The sequence below is a fragment of the Somniosus microcephalus genome, chromosome 14 (assembly GCF_052327205.1).
Source record: "Somniosus microcephalus isolate GS21.2 chromosome 14, FLI_Smic_1.0, whole genome shotgun sequence".
In the NCBI taxonomy this organism is placed as follows: domain Eukaryota; kingdom Metazoa; phylum Chordata; class Chondrichthyes; order Squaliformes; family Somniosidae; genus Somniosus; species Somniosus microcephalus.
The window spans coordinates 126708649-126728809 of record NC_141000.1 but is presented as its reverse complement, the minus strand read 5'-3'; the positions used below and the strand labels follow the sequence as shown (position 1 = coordinate 126728809).

General features: G+C 48.4%; 1 protein-coding gene across 12 annotated transcripts in view; it reads right to left on the bottom strand.

The window, feature by feature from the left end:
- robo2 (roundabout, axon guidance receptor, homolog 2 (Drosophila)) overlaps nucleotides 1–20161 on the bottom strand; it is a 1120123-nt gene that overhangs the window by 16295 nt on the left and 1083667 nt on the right. For all 12 annotated transcript variants that reach the window (XM_086007303.1, XM_086007302.1, XM_086007300.1 and 9 more), the window contains 3 exons: nucleotides 18013–18221; nucleotides 6509–6691; nucleotides 2256–2432 (listed from right to left, as the gene is read on the bottom strand). In XM_086007303.1, coding sequence (XP_085863429.1) covers nucleotides 2256–2432; nucleotides 6509–6691; nucleotides 18013–18221 — 569 coding nt within the window. The remainder of the gene's footprint in view (nucleotides 1–2255; nucleotides 2433–6508; nucleotides 6692–18012; nucleotides 18222–20161) is intronic.

Genomic DNA, 20161 nt, shown 5'->3' with positions numbered 1-20161 from the left:
ACAACAAAGCCATACCCACCAGTGCTGTACCCCAGTGTTATACAGCGACAGACCTATACCCACCAGTACTGTACCCCAGCTTTATACAGTGACAGACCTGTACCCACCAGTACTGTACCCCACTGATATACAGTGACAGACCTGTACCCACCAGTACTGTACCCCAGTGTTATACAGTGACAGACCTGTACCCACCAGTACTGTACCCCAGTGTTATACAGTGACAGACCTGTACCCACCAGTACTGGACCCCAGTGTTATACAGTGACTGACCTGTACCCACCAGTACTGTACCCCAGTGTTATACAGCGACAGACCTGTACCCACCAGTACTGTGCCCCAGTGTTATACAGCGACAGACCTGTACCCACCAGTACTGTACCCCAGTGTTATACAGTGACAGACCTGTACCCACCAGTACTGTACCCCAGTGTTATACAGTGACAGACCTGTACCCACCAGTACTGTGCCCCAGTGTTATACAGTGACAGACCTGTACCCACCAGTACTGTACCCCAGTGTTATACAGTGACAGACCTGTACCCACCAGTACTGTACCCCAGTGTTATACAGTGACAGACATGTACCCACCAGTACTGTACCCCAGTGTTATACACTGACAGACCCGTACCCACCAGTACTGCACCAGTGTTATACAGTGACAGACCTGTACCCACCAGTACTGTACCCCAGTGTTATACAGGGACAGACCTGTACCCACCAGTACTGGACCCCAGTGTTATACAGTGACAGACCCGTACCCACCAGTACTGTACCCCAGTGTTATACAGTGACAGACCTGTACCCACCAGTACTGTACCCCAGTGTTATACAGTGACAGACCTGTACCCACCAGTACTGGACCCCAGTGTTATACAGTGACAGACCTGTACCCACCAGTACTGTACCCCAGTGTTATACAGTGACAGACCCGTACCCACCAGTACTGTACCCCAGTGTTATACAGTGACAGACCTGTACCCACCAGTACTGGACCCCAGTGTTATACAGTGACAGACCTGTACCCACCAGTACTGTACCCCAGTGTTACACAGTGACAGACCTGTACCCACCAGTACTTCACTCTGATGTTACACAGCTGAAAGTTTTCTCTGCACACACAGCCCAAGTTTGGAATGATAGAATTTATAACTTTTGTATTGCACTGTTGGATGGGAGTAAATTTTACTCGCCAACTTTATTGAAATCTCAGTGACAACTTTGAAGCCCATCCCCCACACTCCTGCAATGTAACATATCCTGGGATATGTATTGCTCTGTGAGTGTCATTTTGGCTCACTAAACAGCACCTTAGCCTCTGGGTTTGTAGGTTGGCGGTTTTAGCACCAGTTCAAGAATTGAGCGCATAAGCCAGGCTGACACTCCAGCGCAGTACTGAGGGAGTGCTGCACTGTCGGAGGGGCAGTACTGAGGGAGTGCTGCACTGTCAGAGGGGCAGTACTGAGGGAGCGTCATACTGTCGGAGGGGCAGTACTGAGGGAGTGCTGCACTGGCGGAGGGGCAGTACTGAGGGAGTGCTGCACTGTCAGAGGGGCAGTACTGAGGGAGCGTCATACTGTCGGAGGGGCAGTACTGAGGGAGCGTCATACTGTCGGAGGGGCAGTACTGAGGGAGCGCTGCACTTTGGGAGGGGCAGTACTGAGGGAGCGCCGCAGTGTCGGGAGGGCAGTCTTTCAGATATGGTTTCGTTCAGCCCCTTGATGTGGATAGTAAGGCTGTAATGGAAGATGGGAGCAATGCCTCGAATTTTAGTCCTCATCCTTGTTTTCAAATCCCTTCATGCCCTCGCCCCTCCCTATCTCTGTAACCTCCTGCAGCCCTACAACCCTTTGAGATCTCTGCGCTCCTTCAATTCTGGCCTTGTGAGCATCCCCGATTTTAATCGCTCCACCCTTGGCGGCCGTGCCTTCAGCTGCCTGGGCCCCAAGCTCTGGAACTCCCTGCCTAAACCTCTCCGCCTCTCTCTTCTCCTTTAAGCCACTCCTTAAAACCGACCTCTGTGACCAAGCTTTTGGTTCTAATGTCTCCTTTTGTGGCTCGGTGTCCAATTTTTGTCTGATTTACGCTCCTGTGAGGTGCCTTGTGATGTATCTCCTACTTTAAAGGCGCTATATAAATGCTAGTTGCTGTTATTGATGAAAGGTGGTGTGGAAGGAGAGAGTTCCAGTGCCTTGGCCCTTCATTCAAACGGTTTGATTTGCTCCCGGTGGATCGTGGCTGGACCCGGAACTTACCGTCTACCGCTCCCTCCCTGCGGTGGGGTGTCGAGGGCTGTTCCAGTCTGGCCCCTGCTGGCTTGTGTTTTTTGGGAGGTCTGGACCTCTGGCACTGGTTGTGGGCCGCACTCACGCTACTGCTGCTGGAGAAGGGACTGCTGGGCCGGAGTCGCTGGGAAGAGGAGTATCCTTTACCTGTCGGCACAAGAAATCCCGGAGGGTTAAAAAAAACAGGTGGAAGACTCGCTTCTTCATTGAGCTAAACCTTTATAAAACATTGGTTAGGCCTCAGCCTGAGTATTGTGGCCCATTCTGGGCACCACACTTTAGGAAGGATGTCAAGGCCTTGGAGAGGGTGCAGGGGAGATTTACTAGAACGGTCCCAGGGACAGAATCATTGAAATATACAGCACAGAAGGCCATTCGACCCATCGTGTTTGTGCCGGATGAGGAACTTCAGTTACGTGGAGGGACTGGAGAAGCTGGGGTTGTACTCCTTAGAAGGTTAAGAGGAGATTTGATAGAGGTTTTCAAAATCATGAATGGTTTTGATAGAGTAAATAAGAGAAACTGTTTCCAATGGCAGGAGGGTCGCTAACCAGAGGACACAGATTTAAGATAATTGGCAAAAGAACCAGAGGGGGAGATGAGGGAAAAAGAATTACACACACACACGCTTACACACTCACACACGTACACACACACTCACTCACACACACACGTACACACACACTCACTCACACACACACTCACACACACACACACACACACACTCACACACACACTCACTCACACACTCACTCACACACACAAACTCACACTCACACACACAAACTCACACTCACACACACAAACTCACACTCACACACACAAACACTCACACACAAACTCACACACACACTCACACACACACACTCACACAAACTCACACTCACACACACAAACTCACTCACTCACACACAAACTCACACTCACACACACACACTCACACAAACTCACACTCACACACACACACACACTCACACAAACTCACATACACACACACAAACTCACACTCACACACAAACACACAAACTCACACACTCACACAAACTCACATACACACTCACACAAACTCACACACACACAAACTCACACTCACACACAAACTCACACACACACACACACTCACACACACACACTCACACAAACTCACACACACACACAAACACACACACAAACTCACACACACTCACACAAACTCACATACACACTCACACAAACACAAACTCACACTCACACACAAACTCACACACACACACACACTCACACACACTCACACAAACACACACACACTCACACACACAAACTCACACACACACATCTATAATTATGGGGGATTTTAACTATCATATTAATTGGACAAATCAAATTGGGCAGGGCTGCCTTGAGGATGAGTTCATTGAGTGTATTAGGGATGGGTTTCTTGAGCAGTATGTAACTGAACCGACCAGGGGGCAAGCAACCTTAGATCTGGTCCTGTGTAATGAGACAGGATTAATTAAAAATGTCCTAGTAAAGGATCCCCTTGGAATGAGTGACCATACCCATAACATGGTTGAATTCTCACACACACACACACACACACACACACACACACACAAATCCGATAGCACAGACCTCCCAAATCTCTCAGCGCCTCCAAGTTTCCATCCCCCGGTATATCTCAGCTTGTCACCCTTTTGTTACGGACAAAGGGCATGAAATGGGCATAAAGCAGGGATCGGGGAGGGGGGCGGGCGGGAGGGCAAGGGGCAACGGGACTTTCGCTCAAAGTCAAGTTAATTTTAGTTGGTGGAAATTCATTGCGAAAACCATAACAGCTAACATCTCCACATCATAAGACTCAGAAACAACAAATGGTTCTTGCAGTCTAAACACAGACCTTTGCTGTCCAGGCTGCCTTTTGGAAACTTCCAAATCTGCCACCATAAAACCGAACTACCAGTGTCTAAATCTGGACAGATGGAGATAATCCGGCCTGGCTCTGCTACATCCAACCAAATGGTCTTCAATGACGGGTGATGTCAATGAGAACTTTACACAGACTTCCTGCTTTTTAATTGTGAAAATACTTACAGTTTTGATGGGAGGGCAGTTATTAGAATATCACGAAGACAGATATTAATACGCTCAAGACATTGTGAATCAGTATGTAAAGTGGCAACGTTCTCGGAGCGAGTCTCATCCTGGTAAGACAAGAGTTATCAGCGAGGGAAAGTTCAGGCGAAGAGTTTATTGAAGACTCCCACTGGCAACGGGTCTCAGATACACCCCCTGGAGTCGCCTTAGTAAAGAAAGAGAGCGAAAAGAGAGAGAGAGAGAGAGAGATAGAGAGAAGAGCAGCTCACCGGAGATAGGACCAGCACAAACCTGAAGAGGCAAGCAAAGGTATCTGGAGAGTCCCACGCCCAGGGTCACCAATAAGTATTAGAGATAGTGAAAACCACCAAACACATACCCACACAGGGATGAGACATGAAACATATCTCCAAACAAACCACCAAACAAGAAATCGAACCTTCCCTGAGGTACATGGTAGCTATACCAGTCACTAGTAGATCGGTGACCTAAGTGGTCGTCAATTATCTAATCCTCAATTCCAATTCCATTCCGCTGAGCTGGCATTTCTACTGATTCCAACGGGGTGACTTGAAATGATGAGTTTGTTGCCCCTCAGTTGAATTGATCCAATGGCGTCTCTTCAAAAAAGAAGGATAACCAGAACTTTCCTTACATGCACTGTGCTTATTTCTGATTGTTTGCTTTCTCCCCCTGAATGGATCCTATTAAATGACCTTCTTCTTGATCTGTTCAAATAATCAAGGAGAACCAGTCCTCCCTCCCCACCACCCGCCATGGCCACACTCTTTCTAATTCTTTTCAAAAGAGAGGAGGTGAGGGGAGGGGAGGGCAGAGGAGCAGAGGGGAGGGGAGGGCAGGGGAGGGGAGGGGAGGGCAGGGGAGCGGAGGGCAGGGGAGGGGAGCGGAGGGGAGGGGAGCGGAGGGGAGGGGAGGGGAGGGGAGGGCAGGGGAGGGGAGGGGAGGGTAGGGGAGGGGAGGGCAGGGGAGCGGAGGACAGGGGAGCGGAGGGGAAGGGAGAGCAGGGGAGGGGAGGGGAGGGCAGGGGAGCAGAGGGGAGGGGAGGGCAGGGGAGCGGAGGGGAGGGGAGGGGAGGGGAGGGGAAGGGGAAGGGGAAGGGGAAGGGGAAGGGGAGCGGAGGGGAGGGGAGGGGAGAGGAGGGGAGGGCAGGGGAGTGGAGGGGAGGGAGGGAGCGGAGGGGAGGGGAGAGGAGGGCAGGGGAGCGGAGGGGAGGGAGGGGAGCGGAGGGGAGGGCAGGGGAGCGGAGGGTCACCTGTTGTAATATCTCCTTATGTGGCTCGGTGTCAAATTTCTGTGAAGCGCCTTGGGACGTTTTACTACGGTAAAGGCGCTATATAAATGCAAGTTGTTATTGTGTCTGTGGTGTTTGGAGGCAGGCGACTGGGGAGAATATAGAGCGAAGCATCATCCTCAGCGATATAAAAAAGCAGGCGTGGTCCTTTGATGAGTGATGTGCCGTCTGGTGTCGATTGGTGCAACAATTAGGCTCGGCATCCTTGGGATGAGGAGGAGGAGGAGGAGTGGGAAAGTGTAGGGGGGGGTAGAAATGCGCCAGGGTTCCTGCTCCTGAGTGCAAATCCGGTAAGCTCTGCTGAAAAGTGCGCGCGTGTTGACCGCAGAGACTGGGCGACACTCGGAGCAGCTGCGACGCTCCTCATGGCCAAATATCCCAGTGACGCTCACGATCTGGGCTCGCCGGCAGAGCTGGTGCCATGGCAAGACTCACCACTCCCTGGGAGAGAAAGCTGAAGAGAGCATTAACAGTGCAAAGCCAACCAGGCACGATGGTCTGGCCGGCACCGAGACAGCAGTGAACGGGACTCCCGCATTACGAGTGCAACAGGGAAGCAAGTAGCGAAAGACCATGCAGCTCTTCTTCGGAGAATGTGCAGCTAAGCTGATTTAAAATCACAAGAATACGAGATGAGACAAAGATGATCAAAGCCCACAGCCAGCGTCCCAAGCCATGCATGTTAGAACCCAGTAGAAGGCAGAGCCTTGCACACGCCTCCGCTTAGTCTCCGAGACAGGAGAGAGAGAAAGAGAGAGAGAGATAGAGAGGCTAAAACAAAGCCTCGGTGAAGCATCCTAAGTCTTCTCTTGGCAAGGAAGCGGCTTTGGGTACAAACCTGTCCTCATTAAGCTGGTGCCCTCCATCTTGAAGCCAGCCCGGTCGGCCGCGGTGGCCAGCGCCTGGGCAAAATCGCCATCGGTGAAGATGGAGTCGGAGGAGGAGCTAACGCCGCTAGATCGCCGGCTAGACATATTGCGCTCCTCCTCTGAGGCCGAGCCCCATCCGTTAATCATTGAACCTGGAAACAAAGGCAGGTCAGGGTTGATGAGACACATCATAGCAACAGCTCGCGTTGAACTAAAAAAAGCACACGGGATCCTTGGCTTCATGAGCAGTACAAAAGCAAGGAAGCTATGCTAAAACTTTATAAAACACTGGGTTAGGCCTCGGCTGGAGTGATGTGTCCAGTTCTGGGCACCACACTTTCGTAAAGATGTCAAGGCTTGGGAGAGGGTGCAGAGGAGATGGTACCAGGGATGAGGAGCTTCAGTTAGCTGGAGCGACTGGAGAAGCTGGGATTGCCTTTCTTAGGGCAGAGAAGGTTAAGGGGAGATTTGATAGAGGTGTTCGAAATCATGAAGGGGTTTTGATAGAGTAAATAAAGAGAAACTGTTTCCAGTGGCAGGAGGGTCGGTAACCAGAGGGCACAGATTTAAGGTGATTGGCAAAAGAACCAGAGGGGAAGATGAGGAAAAAAAAATAATGCTGCGAGTTGTTGTGATCTGGAACGCGCTGCCTGAAAGGGCGGTGGAAGCAGATTCAATAGTAACTTTCAAAATTAGATAAATAATTGGAGGGGGACATTTTGCAGGGCTGTGGGGAAAGAGCGAGGGGCGGGGTGTGGGACTAATTGGAGAGCTCCTTCAAAGAGTTTTGGAACGATGGGCTGAATGGCCTCCTTCTGTATCATTCTATGAACAGACAAACCAAGACCCACCCCGTTCCACTCCGCACCCATCCACCCACCCCCTCCTCTCGAAGGAAACAATGGCCCAGTAATTCCTGTCACAACGCGAGAGTAAGGATGGGGTACTCACGCGTGTGCCCGGAGGAATTGCCGGTTTTCAGCATGCACAGCGCATGCGCTGAAAACCGGCATTTCCTGTCCTCTGACCCAAGGGGTTAAGAGGCAGAACGCGCGCGACTTGTGAGGCAGCGCGTGCGCAGTGAAATTCCTTTTTTTTTTCCAGAGTTGCCCGAGTGTAAAGGCCTCCGGTTTTTACGCATGGAAAAACCAGACGTAAGTACTTAGTTTTACAGGTAAGTGGGCTTTTAGTACAATTTAGAATTTTTTTTTCCACAGGTTTATTATTTTTAAAGAATTTACAGTAAGGTAAGTTTAATTTTAGACCCTATTTTTTAAAAATGTATTTTTTTCAAAAATTTGATTAATTGTTTAAAATATTTTTAAAAACTTATTTATAGTTAATATAATCAGTGGGATGTTTTTTAAAATTTTATTTAAAGTTTAAGTAGTGTTTTGGCAGCCCATACTTTTCATTAGTTTGACAGCTCTTACTCGCAAACTCATGAATGAAGTTTCCCCTCCCCTGATTGGCTGCACAGTGCTCACCTGATCCCAGCCGGCACATCGCACTAACTACGCCGCTGGATCAGGTAAGCACATCGCGCCGACAGCTGAACCGGGCCTGTGACAGGAAATGCAAGCAGGCCCGGGCTTCAGATGTCGGCGCGCCGGGTGAGTGCACATCGGGGGCTTGCACGCGCGGCAAGCTCCTGATCCTAATTTCAGGGCCAGGACTCTCATCTTCTTCAGGTCTTCAGGAAATCCAAGGGCAACTCAAAAGGTTTGAAGAGCAATCGTGGAAATGAGGCCACAGCTAGAGTACTGCATGCAGTTCTGCTCACCACATTACAGGAAGGATGTGATTGCACTGGAGAGGGTGCAGAGGAGATTTACGAGGATGTTGCAAGGACTCGAGAATTTTAGCTATGAGGAAAGATTGGATAGGCTGGGGTTGTTTTCTTTGAAACAGAGGAGGCTGAGGGGAGACCTTATTGAGGTGTATAAAATTATGAGGGGTCTAGACAGAGTGGATAGGAAGGACCTATTTCCCTTAGCAGAGAGGTCAATAACCAGAGGGCATAGATTTAAAGTAATTGGTGGAAGGATTAGAGGGGAGTTGAGGAGAACTTTTTTCACCCAGAGGGTGGTGGGGGTCTGGAACTCACTGCCTGAAAGGGTGGTCGAGGCAGAAATCCTCATTACATTTAAAAAGTACTTGTATCTGCACTTGAAGTGCCGTAACCTACAGGGCTACAGACCAAGAGCTGGAAAGTGGGATTAGGCTGGAGAGCTCTTTGTCGGCCAGCACAGACACGATGGGCCGAATGGCCTCCTTCTGTGCCATAAATTTCTATGATTCTATGAGATATCTGGCAGTAGAGTCAGGATGGAGAGGTCAGCGCTGAGCGGAAGAGGTCATAAGATTACATTCTTAATACTCAAGGATTTCCTGAACAGCTTTAGATAAAATCTTGAATCCTTGACAGATCTTAGCAATGGAAAGGTGCCCACAGATGTGAGATTCCAGTACTTTATCCATCACACCTGACCTGTTCTACTCTGCTACATGAGTAATAAAAATCTTCTTTTTATTGTGGCTTCACGTCTGTTTCACTCGCTGACGAAAAATTCATTGAAATTCGGACTGTTTCCACAATGTGGGTCATAGGGGTTATTGGGAAAATCACACCTCCCCATTAAGAAAAGAAAGCCTTTGCTACCTGGTTTTTATAGTTACCAACTCACCTCACCATTCACCCGCTGACAACCCACCTGGAGTTAAAATTGGGGCCAGCAAGAGTAAAAAAAATGAGAAAAGGCACGAGGAAGGAAGGAAGAAAGAAAGAGAGAAAGAACTTGCTTTCACATAGTGGTCTTCACATCCTCAGGGCATCTCAAATCGTTTCACAGACAATGGACTGTAGTCACTGTTGTAATGTAGGAAATGCAGCAGCCAGTTTTCACACTGCAAGATCCCTCAAACAGCAAATGACATAAATGACCAGATAATGTGTTTTTGGTAAAGGGAAATCCTTAACCTCTTCGAATTGTGCCATGGGAATCTACCTTGGTTTAATGTCTCATCCAAAAGACGGTACCTCGGGCAGCGCAGCACTCCCTCAGTACCGGCACTGCGAGCGTCAGCCTCGGTTATAAGCATCCACCTGGAGTGGGAAATGCCACCCACAAGCTTGCTGACTGAGAGGTGAGAGTGCTGCCCAGTGGAGATGGCGAGAGTGGCTGGGCTTTCATTAGCGGTGAACGGATTTGAAATCCGTCTGAGTCCCAACTTCAGCAGACGGTACAAGGTAACAAGAACTGCTTGTGTGCCCTCGGCCTGTGGGACGCTGGGGTTCAGAAGGATTAAAGTCTGCCCTCAGATTGAATGACAACGTGCTGGTTTTTTTTTTGCTCCGCTCTGCTGGCTGACTGCTCTGTCTTCCTCTGCTGCCCCGCAGAAAATAAATTGAAGTTCACGAACTCCAGAGACCACGGGTGGGGGGGTCCTGGCAGCACAGTGAGCGGAATAGATGCAAGGAGGGTAAATGGGCATTGATGGGCGGAGGGACGTGGGATTGGGCCTGGCTGCAGAACACTGTGCAATGTTGCTCGTTTTCCCGACAGATTGAGAGGATGGGGGGGTGACGAGAGAAGGAGAGAATGGAGGCAAAATCTGCTGGGGAGGTCGTCAGCCAGGGGGTTAAAAGTTGCAAGGGGCAAGATCCTGACTTTGAAACAAAAGGCACAGGACAGTGTCTGGAAACGAAGACAGCGAGGGAGGCAAGCGAGCGAAACAAAAGGGGCTCTGGTCCCTTTTCACAAGTGCAGCCGCATTTAAAGATATTTATATTAAACAAAATGAAAATAGAAAGAAAATGACTTAATTGGACCAGAATGCAGGACAGAAATAACAGTGAAATCTGAGCCCCATGAAATCACCACTGCCAGCCACACAACATCAATAATCTGCTGCAGAACTACTTTGGGGAATTTAATTTTTTTTTTAAAAACCAATATGACATCGCTTAACCCGGTCTGAAAAAATACGTATCAGGCTTCAAACAGATCGAGCACTCATACACCACGGCCGTGACACAAATGCCGGTGTACGGTTGCTCTTTCAAACCGCACAGTTCTTTCCCGGGCGCTCAACCTCTCCTGTTTCAAGGCTAACTTCTGGCACTTCAATTTACACAGTCGGGGTTTCTGACGGGAGCAGATGTGGAACTGGAAGAAAAAGCATTGGATTCCAGGGCCAGAGTCAGTGCCGGTTAGACCTGGTGAGGTGGACCGTGCGGGGGGTTACACTCGTTTTTGCACAGTTTCTGGCACATTGGGCCAGATTTCACTGTCGCCTTGGCCGTTAGTTAGACTTGTTTGTGCACGTTAAGGTTTGTAAAATGACTTTTTTTTTTGCGTGGCGAGTTGCTGGAGGTGCGAGCTGATAACGGCGCAGCGAGGGGAAACCGGGCATCTGGGACCCGAGCAATGTTCCCTCATATTTTTTTTTGCGTGCGCGGCCCCTTTAAGGGGCTGAGCGGCCCATTCAGTTTTGCGCGTGCGCAAATCTTTACGCAGCGCGGGACCTGCGCGGCCGCGCACCTTATAGGGAACGTTGGACCTGAGTGAACAGGGAAAGCAACGGGGTAATCTCCTCAACCAATCAGACTGAAGGATTGTGAGATTAACAGCGCGAGGACTGAGAAGGAAGTGTAAATTAAAGCAGGTGAATTCAAAGCCAAATCAGGTATAGAAAGAGTAATAAAGAGAGGGAAAGAAAGATTGGATTAAGGGAGAGCGAGAAAAAAGAGACAGAAAGGAAAAGTTAAAAAAAAATTTTAATTGACATTTAAAAAATCTCCAACAACAATTAAAACCTGAAGGGATGAGATTCGCGCTTGTAATAGTTGATTTTCAGTGCCAGAGAGGTTGTTTGGCAGTAGTTAACAATTATCATGTTGTTAAAAGGGTACTTGTGCTTGTAAGTACAAGACTTAACTTTCTGTGGTGAGTTTAGTCCGTATCTACCGCGCAAATACAGCAACTTCGTGCCATTCAATGCATTTCAACGGTGAGGCAGACAGCGGAAAGGCTCAACACGAAGAGCAATATTTTGACTTTTTAAGTGTAACCACACATCTGCCCCTCGCCTGATGTTCCTGCACCATTTAGCCTTAAATAATGGCGAGCGCCATCAGCCTCACCGTTATTTTGACAGCAAAATCTGGCCCATTGTCTTTTGGATGAGACGTTAAACCGAGGCCCTGTCTGCCCACTCAGGTGAACGTAAACGATCCCACTGCCACTACTTTGAAGACGACCAGGGGGAGTTCTCCCCGGTGTCCTGGGGCCAATATTTATCCCTCAATCAACAACATTAAAAACAGATTATCTGGTCATTTATCACATTGCTGTTTGTGGGATCTTGCTGTGCCCTAAGTGGCTGCTGCATTTCCTACATTACAACAGTGACCACACTGCCAAGGTACTTCATTGGCGGTAAAGAGCTTTGGGACGCCGCGAGGTATTGCTTCAGTTGTACAAGGTATTGGTGACACCGCACCTGGAATACTGCGTACAGTTTTGGTGTCCATACTTAAGAAAGGACATACTTGCTCTCAAGTCAGTACAAAGAAGGTTCACTTGGTTAATCCCGGGGATGAGGGGATGGACATATGAGGAGAGGTTGAATAGATTGGGACTCTACTCATTGGAGTTCAGAAGAATGAGAGGCGATCTTATTGAAACATATAAGATTGTGAAGGGGTTGGATCGGGTGGATGCGGGGAGGATGTTCCCGATGATGGGTGAAACTAGAACTAGGGGGCATAGTCTTAGAATAAGGAGCTGCTCTTTCAAAACTGAGATGAGGAGGAACTACTTCACTCAGAGGGTGGTAGGTCCATGGAATATGCAGCCCCAAAAAGCTGTAGAAGCTACATCATTACATAAATTTAAAACAGAAATAGACAGTTTCCAAGAAGTAAAGGGAATTAAGGGTTACGGGGAGCGGGCAGGAATTTGGACATGAGTCTAGGTTCGGATCGGTCAAGGCCCTGTGGGTAGCAGAGCGGGCCCAGGGGCCGTGTAGCCTGATCCTGCTCCTATTTCGTGTGTCTAATTCTGTTAGATTCAGGAGATGGTTCTGTGATAGTAGATTGGCGGTTAGGATCAGATCAGCCATGATCTTATTGAATGGCGGAGCAGGCTCGAGGGGCCGATTGGCCTACTCCTGCTCCTATTTCTTATGTTCTTATGTTCTTATGTTCTTATGAGGTCGCGAAAGGCGCTATATAAATGCAAGTCTTTCTTTTATTTCACTGGAGTGCCAATTGGGTTCTAGATATAGTGCACCTATTTTGTGACCAGGATGATTTCCTGCCCGTTAAAGGTAACAGATGGAAAATTGGGCAGGCATCAAAACGATTGCGCGAGCCTCCCCATACGGTATTCCCATTAGCATTCCTCGGCGTGTTAAGCTCTGTGTCCTGAGCGCTAATTCATAATCCCTAGCCTCTGAGACCCTTGAATATATCCAGATTTTGAACATGGATTTAACACGAATTCAGCCGCATTGACCCGGGCTTCCTGCTACTGACCGCTGGCCAGTCACCCCTGCTCATAGTGGCCGCGTGTGGACATTGAGTAAGGACGGGATCGGAACAGGCTGTGATTCCACTGCGTAGTCAAAGTCATGATGGTGGTCACTTTCTGGGTTCCCACACAGAACAACAACTTACATTTATATAGCCCCTTTAATGTAGTAAAATGTCCCAAGGCGCTTATCGAATTACAGGACCGATTATCCAACAGAATTTGACACCGAGCCACATAAGGTGATATTCGGGCAGGTGACCAAAAGCTTGGCCAGAGAGGTAGGTTTTAAGGGACGACTTGAGAGAGGGAGAGAGGCGGAGAGGTTTAGGGAGGGAATTCCAGAGCTTAGGGCCCAGGCAGCTGAAGGCACGGCCGCCAATGGTGGAGTGAAGGAAATCGGGGATGCTCAAGAGGCCAGAATTGGAGGAGCGCAGAGATCTCAGAGGGTTGTAGGGTTGCAGGAAGTCACAGAGATAGGGAGGGAAGAGACCATGGAGGGATTGGAACTGAAGGATGAGAATTTTAAAATCAATTGCAAATTGGTTACATTTGCAGATGATACAAAACCAGGAATAGGCAGCTCGGAGATTACAGAATGAGTTGGGAAAATGTAAAGTACTATTCATATGAAGGAAAAATAGACAACACACATACGCCATGAATGGTATTGAAAGAGCTGAGGATGAAGCTGAAAGACCTAGAAGTCTTAATAAATTCAACGCCGAAGCTGTCCAATCAACAAAAAGCAACTCAATGCTCAACGTGTCCAATCAATGCGGAGTAACAACTCAATGCTCAACGTGTCCAATCAGTGCAGAGTACCAACTCAATGCTCAACGTGTCCAATCAGTGCAGAGTAACAACTCAATGCTCAACGTGTCCAATCAGTGCAGAGTAACAACTCAATGCTCAACGTGTCCAATCAGTGCAGAGTAACAACTCAATGCTCAACGTGTCCAATCAGTGCAGAGTAACAACTCAATGCTCAACGTGTCCAATCAGTGCAGAGTAACAACTCAATGCTCAACGTGTCCAATCAGTGCAGAGTAACAACTCAATGCTCAACGTGTCCAATCAACACAAAGCAACAATCAACAAAGGATGTTGAGCCATTTAGTCTGAACACATATAGACACATAATCCGGAGGAGGTAATGATGAAACGTTATAATGCTCTTTGAATGCACTCGCTGTTAAAAATACCATTCTGTCTATGGCCCCATTTAGGAACCTCTGCTGTCCCCATTTCGTCTCCTCCTCTCCTGAAGGCACTGACTTTTGTTGGGGTACAGTCCTACAGGCGCTGGTAGCCCCCCCCGCCCCCCCAACCCCAGTACCTAATCCTAATAACCGCTCTTCCAACGTGAGCCGAGATAGTGAGTCTCGGCAGGCTGGTCGACAATGAAGGGCATCACAGCAAAGTTCTCCCCCGAGAACCACACTCAATTGCACGGGATTTGCTGGAAAGTGATCATGAGCAGGAACCGCGGCTAATGCTTCTCTCGCTCCCACCCAGGGGCGCTGAGTCCGACTGTCACTCTCATCCAAGCTCAGCCGCACCTGAGACCAGCTAGCTCAGCATAGACCGCTGAACAGACTAGAGACATTCCTAGCCTGGGGGGCAGCTGGAGTGTAATGGAAACAGTGCGATTCTATGGGGCTCAATTTCCTCTTCAGTTACACCGGTAACTAGCAGGGGTCGACAGAGGAGAAAAATCAAGCGGGAAGCTGTTAAAATGAGATGGGAATCCATCAGTTCTTAGCTCAGTGGGTAGCATTCTCACCTCATGAATCAGAAGATTGTGGGTTCAAGTCCCACTCCAGAGACTTGAGCATATAATCAAGGCTGACACTTCAATACAGTACCGAGGGAGTGTTGCGCCGTTGAAAGTGGCATTTTTCAGATGAGATATTAAACCAAGGCCCCATTTGACCTCTCAGGAGGATGTGAAATATCCCATTTCACTATTTCAATAAAGAGCAGGGGAGTTCTCCCCGGTGTCCTGAGGCCAATGTTTATCCCTCACTAAAACAAATGATCTGGTCATTATCTCATTGCTGTTTGTGGGAGCTTGCTGTGCGCAAATTGGCTGCCGCGTTTCCTACATTACACTTCATTGGCTGTGAAGTTTTTTGGGATGCCTTGAAGCTCGATGTTACATTGAATCTACAACACGGATTTAGGCAGTACGGCCCACCCAGCCCATGTTGGTGGTTATCCTCAAACCCTAATCCCATGTGCTTGCCCTGTTCCGATATTACCTAGTCTTAAATGTTGATGGTCTCTGCCTCAATCACTAACTCTGGTGGTGCATTGTGCAGCCTCACAACCTTCTAAGTAAACAGGTTTCTCCAGCTCTCTGTCCTAAATCTCATATCATTAATCTGATATCCACATCCCCTCATTCTACACCCCTCAAGCAACACAATTTCTTTCTTTATTTTGGGTGTTGAGGGCAATACGCACACGACTACTGTTGCCCCAGCTGTACCTTGGAGAGGGCGCAGAGGAGATTTACCAGAATGGTAACTGGGATGAGAGACTTCAGTTACGTGGAGAGACTGGAGAAGCTGGGATTGTTCTCCTTAGAGCAGTGAAGGTTAAGGTGAGATTTAATAGAGGTGTTCAAAATTATGAAGGGTTTTGATAGCAGATAGGGAGAAACTGTTACCACTGGCAGGAGGGTCGGTAACCAGAGGACACAGATTGAAGATAATCGGCAAAAGAATCAGAGAGGAGATGAGGAGATTTTTCGCAGCGAGTTGTTGTGATCTGGAATGCGCTGCCTGAAAGGATGGTGGAAGCAGATTCAGTAGTGACTTTCAAAAGGGAATTGGAGAAATACTTGAAGGGGAAAAATTTGCAGGGCTGTGGGGAAAGAGCAGGGGGAGTGGGGGCTAATTGGAGAGCTTTTTCAAAGAGCTGGCACAGGCACGATGGGCCGAATGGCCTCCTCCTGTGCTCAATGATTCTATCAATTCAGATCAGCTAAACGTTGAACAGACGATGGATGGAACTTGCGGCTTTCTGATCCTGCTCGTTCAGTTATATTAGCTCTCCAAAACTGAACGTTCAGGAGCGCTTATTGGGTCTTTACGCCGTTATCTCTAATCAAGGTATTTGCATGTACATTGAAATTAATTCCGCTCACAACAGGAGGACTTTAACTAGGATATTAAACGTTTTCTGCAAACAGCACCTGAACAATAAAATGCCAACATAATATAGTATCTCACTGAGGCTTGATTACATCTTTGGTAGTAAAATTAATTTATGATCGCTCATCAATTTTTTTCCATGTGCCTATTCATGCTAAAAGTATCCTGGCCCATGAATGTGCATTCCCAGATCCATCAACCCACAGAGAGCGAGCACATCTACCATTATGACTCGGCTAATTGCCGTATTAACATTTTTATGAGATAAAACGGGGCCTCTATGTCTTCCTTAACAAGCGTGTAATACTTGCTGCAGGTCCTTCAGTCTGAAGGCTGTGAACCAATGCGCATCGTGACTGCAAATAGATTGGACTGAGCATGTTTTTATTGGGGAGGATGACTCCGCATGAGTCTGAACTGTGGAAGAATTTGGGCTAGTTTGTCCGCCCGATCAGGCTCAATGCTCAGAAAGCATCGCCCCTTAACTCGCCCAGTCGTCTCCCTGTTGGGTTTTAACAGCTTGTCAAACCCAAGCTCCGAATCATCACTGAGTGTTTCCAGCATTTTCTGTTTTTATTTCAGATTACCAACATCCGCTCTGTTTTGCTTTTGTATCAGTGTTTAATTCACTGCCACTTCTCTTCCAGGAGCACCCACCTTGAAGAGGTTCTGCTCTTCTCTCCAACGGGATTTCCGTTTGTCTCTTGTACCTTGTTCATCTCCATTGCCTTCTGTTTCTCTTCTCGTGTTTGCTCTCCTGCCTTCCACCCTGTCACAGACCTTCCCTTTTGTTCTTTCCTCCCCTCCCACCCTTTCCCTGCCTCTGTACTTGCTGAAAACCTGTTACATCTCTAACTTTTTCCAGTTCTGATGAAAGGTCCTCGACCTGAAATGTTGACCCTGTTCCTCTCCCCACAGATGCTGCCTGACCTGCTGAGTGTTTCCAGCATTTTCTCTTTTTATTTTGGGTTCTGCCATACTGAAGGCCGCCCGGGGAGGGGGAATGGGGGCGATGCATAGTGTCAAATTCAAGAGGGAACTGGATAGATAGTTTGCTGACAATGGGGCTAAGGGATACAGGGCATGAGATAAATGACCAGATAATCCGATTTAGTGATGTTGATTGAAGAATACGCATTGGCCAGGAGAACTCCCCTGCTCTTCTTTTAAACAGTACCACGGAATCTTTTACGTCCACCTGAGAGAGCAGACAGGGCCTCGGTTTAACGTTTCATCTGAAAGACGGCACCTCCGACAGTGCAGCACTCCCTCAGCACTGCACTGGGAGTGTCAGCTTAGCTTTATGTGCTCAAGTGCATGGAGTGGGACTTGAACCCACAACCTTCTGACACAGAAGCGAGGGTGCTGCCCACTGAGCCACAGCTGACAGAGATAGATTGAGAGATAAATAGATAGGTAGTGGGAGAGATCGTGAGAGATAGAGATATTCAAGGCTGAGATCAATAGATTTTTGGATACGAAGGATTCAAGGGATATAAGGATAGTACAGGAAAGTGGAGTGGAGGTAGAAGATCAGCCATGATCTTATTGAATGGCGGAGCAGGCTCGAGGGGCCAAATGGCCAACTCCTGCTCCTATTTCTTATGTTCTTAAAGATAGATAGATAGATATTTAGCTTACTGAATCAATAAATGAAGGGCTTGCTACAATCCAAAGCTTCTGAAGGTCTCAACTACCTCCTGGATGTCCAGCCAATTTGGCAACGGGCTGATTCTTCTCCCCCACACCATCCCTCGGGTTGGAAGGCCTGCTTACCTGTCACCGAGCTGTCTAGGTTGTCTATGCTGGAGCCTGGGGTGTGCACTATTCCCCGCAGCGGTCTGGCCAGCTCCAAAGCCTCCTCGTCCTCCTCCTCCTCCTCCTCATCTTGCACGTCCGTCTCTATGTCTGAAATTAAAGTCCCGGAGATGTAGCCCAGGGGAAGAGCCGGGGCCTGAGGAGGAAGAGAGCTGCCCTGCATCTGCCTGCATTAAGAACAAAGCACAACATCTTCAGGAGGAGCAAAATTATCTTCAGAAAAACCGGACGTTCCCTCAAACACGGATTACATAAGTTTCTGTTTTTATTTTATTTTTTGACGATATAGTCTCGCTTTTGGAGCTGCCACCTACCCCGAACGGACCTGGACGGCCGTTTTTTTGAAGGGGCTCACTGTAGACATTTCCGAACTGGATATCTAAAGTCCTTTTCTTTAAATCACGAGTCTCTTCCTCTCTCCCTTACCTCTGTCTCGGGGCCAGAGTGGTCTCCAGGACTAGTTTCAATCACTTAAGCGGGGGTCGGAGAGGAATTTTCCAGAATTGTTTTTTTTAATTTGGATTTTCTCCTCTCCTGGGAGATCACACGGCTTTCTGCGGGGGGAAGTGGGGGGGCGTTGGGGAAGCAATGTTCCCGTTAATATTTTTCAGGGGGTTCGTGACCCATTCAAACTTCCTCACATCTTTCTCTCCCCCCCAACCCCCAATTGGCCATTCTTCATGTGTCAGCCTAGACAGCGAGACCCTGAATACCCTCGGAGATGGGGGCGGGGTGGAGGGGGGACAGGGAATGTTCCGCCAGACGCCCTGCTGTAACTCCGACGCGAATCTGGCAGAACCTTCTGGAAAACCGCAAGGGCCAGGGTTGCACCGGGTTCTCCAGTTGCCAACTCTCCAGGTTTGGCCCTGGAGTCTCCTGGAATTGAAGATTCATCTCCAGGGTGCTGCCGGCGAGCGACACCCTGGAGAGAACCTCATCGGGGCCGTTAAACAAACATTGTTTCTTTTATCATTTTCTTTGAACACTTTAATTTGTTAGGATCCGGAATGCTCTGTCCAAAAGGGTGGTGGAGGCAAATTCAATCGCGGTTTTCAAAAGGGAGTTGGATAAGTACCTGAAGAAAAAAAATTGCAGGGCTACGGGGAAAGGGCGGGGGAGTGGGACTGGCTGAAGTGCTCTTGCAGAGAGCTGGCACGGGCTCGACGGGCCGAATGGCCCCCTTCTGTGCTATTGTATGATTCTACAATTAGTGATGAAAATATTGGAGATGGGGGAAAAAGGCTGTTTGACTAAGAGTGAAGATTAATCTAATACAACAACAACAACTTGTATATCTATAGCGCCTTTAACGTAGTAAAATGCCCCGAGGCACTTCACAGGAGTGTTAACAGACAAAAAATTTGACACCGAGCCACATAAGGAGAAATTAGGGCAGGTGACTGTAGGTTTTAAGGAGCGTCTTAAAGCAGGAAAGAGAGGTAGCGAGGTGGAGAGGTTTAGGCAGGGAATTCCAGAGCTTAGGGCCCAGGCAACAGAAGGCACGGCCACCAAAGGTTGAGCGATTATAATCAGGGATGCTCAAGAGGCCAGAATTAGAGGAGCGCAGATATCTCCGGGGGGTTGTGGGGCTGGAGGAGATTACAGAGCTAGGGAGGGGCGAGGCCGTGGAGGGATTTGAAAACAAGGATGAGAATTTTGAAATCAAGGCGTTGATTAGCCAGGAGCGAATGTAGGTCAGCGAGCACAGGGTGGGGTGGGGGTTCTTGGCGGACAGTAGTGTCGCAATTAGCGTCCCAGTAAAAACTCCAATGGAATGGAGCAAAGAAATATCTAGCGGCACAAATAGCAAATCTTTAAAATCAGGACTGCAGGTGAAAATAGCCATTAGAAAGCATATATATGTGTTTTATATACTAAATCAAGGAGGTGATTGCAAATCTGTATAATTAGGCCACAGATTGTTCGGATTCAGATGCCCTGTTATTGGAAGAATCTTGTTGCCATGGCAAACGTAAGTGCAGATTTACTAGGACGATATCAGAGGTGAACGAACACAGTTAATAGAGGAAACATTTGCAGGGCTAGTGGGAAAGAGTGGGGCTAATTGGACAGCTCTTGTGCGATGGGCCGAATGGCCTCCTTCTGT